This window comes from Triticum dicoccoides, chromosome 5B, assembly GCF_002162155.2.
Source record: "Triticum dicoccoides isolate Atlit2015 ecotype Zavitan chromosome 5B, WEW_v2.0, whole genome shotgun sequence".
Lineage (NCBI taxonomy): Eukaryota > Viridiplantae > Streptophyta > Magnoliopsida > Poales > Poaceae > Triticum > Triticum dicoccoides.
In genome coordinates, this window is record NC_041389.1 from 402,711,761 (window position 1) to 402,716,206 (window position 4,446).

The 4,446-nt window shown below is 39.7% G+C and overlaps 1 protein-coding gene and 1 long non-coding RNA gene across 2 annotated transcripts in view; both read right to left on the reverse strand.

Annotated features, from left to right (window-relative positions):
• The window catches only part of LOC119305597 (serine protease HTRA3-like), a 7,332-nt gene extending 4,566 nt beyond the window's left edge, over positions 1-2,766 (reverse strand). Inside the window, exons 1-5 of the mRNA XM_037582083.1 lie at positions 2,640-2,766; positions 2,435-2,562; positions 2,059-2,343; positions 1,716-1,846; positions 1,030-1,147 (exon numbers count right to left, since the gene is read on the reverse strand). Of these exons, the coding sequence (XP_037437980.1) occupies positions 1,030-1,147; positions 1,716-1,846; positions 2,059-2,343; positions 2,435-2,562; positions 2,640-2,766 (789 nt within the window). The remainder of the gene's footprint in view (positions 1-1,029; positions 1,148-1,715; positions 1,847-2,058; positions 2,344-2,434; positions 2,563-2,639) is intronic.
• Positions 2,767-2,874: 108 nt separating this feature from the next.
• LOC119313084 lies at positions 2,875-3,501 on the reverse strand. The gene is made up of 3 exons (XR_005151498.1): positions 3,395-3,501; positions 3,273-3,293; positions 2,875-2,941 (listed from the first exon to the last, which is right to left on the reverse strand). It is a non-coding gene; the product is annotated as an uncharacterized LOC119313084 (long non-coding RNA).
• Positions 3,502-4,446: the final 945 nt, after the last annotated feature.

Consider the following 4,446-nt stretch of genomic DNA (forward strand, 5'->3'; position numbering starts at 1 on the left):
GCCTTTTTCCCAACAACAACAAAGCCTTTAGTCCCAAACAAGTTGGGGTAGGCTAGAGGTGAAACCCATAAAATCTCACAACCAACTCATGGCTCGGGCACATGGATAGCAAGCTTCCACGCACCCCTGTCCATAGCTAGCTCTTTGGTGATACTCCAATCCTTCAGGTCTCTCTTAACGGACTCCTCCCATGTCAAATTCGGTCTACCCCGCCCTCTCTTGACATTCTCCGCACGCTTTAGCCATCCGCTATGCACTGGAGCTTCTGGAGGCCTGCGCTGAATATGCCCAAACCATCTCAGACGATGTTGGACAAGCTTCTCTTCAATTGGTGCTACCCCAACTCTATCTCGTATATCACTGGTACGCCTTTTTCCCATTTCTTTCAAATCTGTGCTCTTATATGTTATAAGTGATATTGATGTGGATTTATTTGTGGCATTTTAGTTAAGACAAGAGGACCACCAAAGTTCTGCTAGATTTGAGAAACGAAGGTAGCAAGTTCATGGAGAATGCTGGGTCTATTGTTGCATTGAATGAGCTGGAGATATAATTCAAAGCTCTAGAAAAATCAAACGTCATAGATATGATAAGTTTTGGTTTAAACCTTCCTACTACAGGCCTTAATTACTACACTAGTGTGATATATGAAGTTGTGCTCAAGGGGGGCACAGTTTGGATTTTCTATTCATACTTCCGTGTAAGTGTTTCAATTAGTCATATATCATGTCAGGGAACAAATAGAATGAGTTGTTACCAATGTTAATTTTGATAATTTCCTTTGATTTGGTTTGTTGTTTATGTATGGGGAAAAATCATACTGTAGATGGAGAGGAAATTATGTTTTCTTGGTAATGAAATGGGGAGTACATATTTCTTAAGATGTCCATTTCAACTTCTTGCGCCTAAAACATGTTATTTATTTTGTAATTGATACCACGTGCATTGCAGGTGCACTATTACTAGTACACATATAAACAGCACAGCAACACAATGAAAGAAAGTACTAAACATGAGGTGGATAGTCACCTTCTGTACGTAAATGCCATGTGCATGGGGGAAGCTGTCATGTACTTCTTCACGGACACACAGTTTTTCAGCTTGAAGTGATCCAATCCTCAGACCATGCCATGGCTGCAGAACTCTCCTACACATATCACATCATTGATCATTCAATATATTTACTAACAATAGATCAGCTAGAAATATAGATGACATAAAACTACATAGAACTAAATACGTGAGACAAGTAACATCAGCTACACAGAACCCAGGATAGCGAAAGCAAGTTTGGTGACACCCGGGGAACAGTGAACAGCATATATTAAGGGGACTGGAACTGCTTACTCGCAGCTAGTGGCTACGACAAATAGCTGGTTTCTGGTGGCTCAGATGAATAGGATGTGACCCTCCTACCAGTGGTTAATACTCGAACGAGCCAACCGTGCAGCCATCGTGGCTGTCACTGATCAGCTGGGTAGTGGCAGCATAATTTTAGCATCTCCCAAGTATCCATCCAATAAACTTATCAATTTAAGAACCATTAAATGTTAGCTACGACCTACGATATCCTAATTTCAATCTCAAGTCCTGACCTAATATCTTCACAATAAAGAAATGATAAGAGAGTGGTAGGAAATTGTTTAGTATCTTGGCAACATGGGACTGAACTAAATATATTCCAAGTAAATACAGGTAAGAACTTTAAAACATACCCAAATTCATTGAAGTGCTTTAAGCATTTCTGGAGGATAGTGATTGGTAAGAAAGGAGCTCCATCCTTATAATAAAAGCTCATGCCTATGAATTTTCCATCAGCAGCAACAATGGGGCCCCCAATTCCAGCCTAGCACAAAATATACTGGCTGTGAACATGCTTTGTTTAGAATAATATATTTCATATTTAGGTACACTATATAATATTGTTCAATATGAACTATTTTGAAGATATTATGTATGAATATCTTACTAATGCGAACAAAAAGTCCTGCTCTAGTCATATTACCAGTTTCTTTTTATTAATCTTTCTACGGAGCGATAAAAGATTAGGGGAAATACCTTTGTGGTCTTACAAGTAGATGCCATGAGTTGCTGGCAATCGAATTTGCAAGTTTTGTACAGCAGTGTCCCACCTGTAGCCATTAGTTCTCCAGATTCAAAAACTCGTCCAATAGCTACCAGTTTACTTTGGGAGAATTTGACATTAGCTGTCACCTCATTATGAAAGCATGCTGCACGAAGTTCTGGAAAAGCCTTGGTGTTCACAACAGCAATATTATAATAAAAATTATATTTCCACAGTTTTCCTACAACAAGCTTGCCATTGGGCAGGCGCACCTTAATCTGCATGCAAGTACAAACTGTATCATTTTCATCTCATGGGCAAATAATCATAACAAAGCAATATGATGGAAAATTGACTAGTAGCACTAACCTCCAGTTTATCAAGTATCTTACTTTCATCTTCAGGGGATCTAATCAAGCTAGCAGAGGTTAGAATGCTCATGCTGGATGTTGTGTGCTGTATGATTGTGCCTGTGCATGTAAACTGTCTAGTTTTACCTACACAGGATTAAAAGTTTTAGTTACTGTAACCTTAAAAACTTGGAATCCCTATAACAAAACGATTGCATTGTTACCCTTAAAAGCAGCAAGTGAAACAATGGACTGGCATAGGCTCAAAGCAAGCAACTTAATGCTGGTTTGCTCTTCACTGTAGCCATCTAAATTTCCAAAGCAGAGCTCAAATGTATTCACCAAGCGCATGCCCCCTAATCGAAGAAACATAACATACCATGAGGGCTATAATAAATATCTTGAAACACATAAAAATAACGGGAGGGGAGAATCAGAAAAATGGAAAATAATAACTTGCCAGCAATCTTAGATGGCATAGGATAACCACAGGGAAGTAGGCTCTTGCGTAATATGCGTGATAGGTCTGGTGCAATAGGTGAAAATGTGTATCAATTAGCATTCAAAGCCAATATGCAAGATAAAACTGGCGCATGCCAAAACAAAAGGAATAGCTTTTGGTCAGACAAGTTTCAACCAAACAAACAAAAAATCACATGAGTAACATGTTTCTGTCGAACAAGACTTTTAACATTGAACGAACCTAGGAAGCAATGTTTCATTTCATTAGTACTTTTTATGTTGCATATGTTTAAACATGATGTTGTCGTTTAACGGTAGAAATAATTCCAGAGATGTCCGGTCCAATACTAGGATCGAACGCATCCAATCCCTAGGTGTCCTCAAAATAAACTAACCATCCCTCGGAGGCGGAGAATCTGCAGGTAATGAACAATTAATAGCATTAATAATATATTTTAGCTAGCTCCATTATAATTCACAATTCAACAGAGACCAGGAATGGTTGTGCTTGGCTCACCTTCTCGGTTGGAGTTGGACTGTAAAGAAGCCTTTCTCTTCTTGCTTGTGCTTGCTCCTCCTCCCGTGCTTGTACATTCTTGATTCTTTCTAGGCATCTCCTGGACCTATAATGACAGAAAGAATGCGCTAATTATTGACATAGTTATAAATAAAAGCTCAAGTGAAAATTGACCTATATCTATTGAAGATCCTGACAGCACGGTATGCTTTCAGGACAAAAATTCTATGCAAATATAGGATGTATTATGGTGTGAATCAGTAAAATATCGACGTTTAAGTTTCTCGTCACGAAATCTCAGGTGAGAAACTCAGTAAAGCGAAGGTACTCTCCACCGGAAGTGTGACCGGCCCGCATCGGACCATGCATATGCATGCAAGAAGACGAAGAGGGGATGAGGCAGTGAACCAGTTTCTGCAAAAGACTCGCCAGAGACGTGGAAGGGAAACCAGGGATGGCCGCCGGCGCAGATCAGCGAAGCCGTTCGTGCTTGAGTGGAGGGCAGAGGCGCGGCGACAGGGTGGGACGGGGAGCTGCGCCCCTCGCCGGGTAGTGCTCTCCGCCGCCGATTGGAGGGAGGATTGGGGACGGGGCGTGGCTATAGGGCTACGAAGAGGTGGACGCCCCTATGTCTCGCTTTAAGCGAGACAGGGGGGATGCGCTCGCGTCCGGGCGAGCCTTAGACGGGCCGGCCCAGCCGCGCGGGAGCCACAGCCTGTTTTTTTTTTCTGTTTTCTGTTCTCATTTTTTGTTACTTTTGTATTTTTCTCTATACTTTAAAATATTCTAAATATATATATGTATATGTATATGTATATATTACAAAAAAAACTCATCAAAAACACATTTGAAAAGATGTTGAATAAGTATTAAAAAATATTGAACGAAAAATGTTGAACAGGTATTAAAAAAGGTTGAATAAGTATTAAAAATGTTGAACAAATATCTGAAAATGAAGAATATGTATTAAAAAAATGTTGAACGAGTATATGAAAAAAATTATCAAGTATTTAAAAATGTTGAACAAAAATTTGAAAAATGTTGAATAAGTA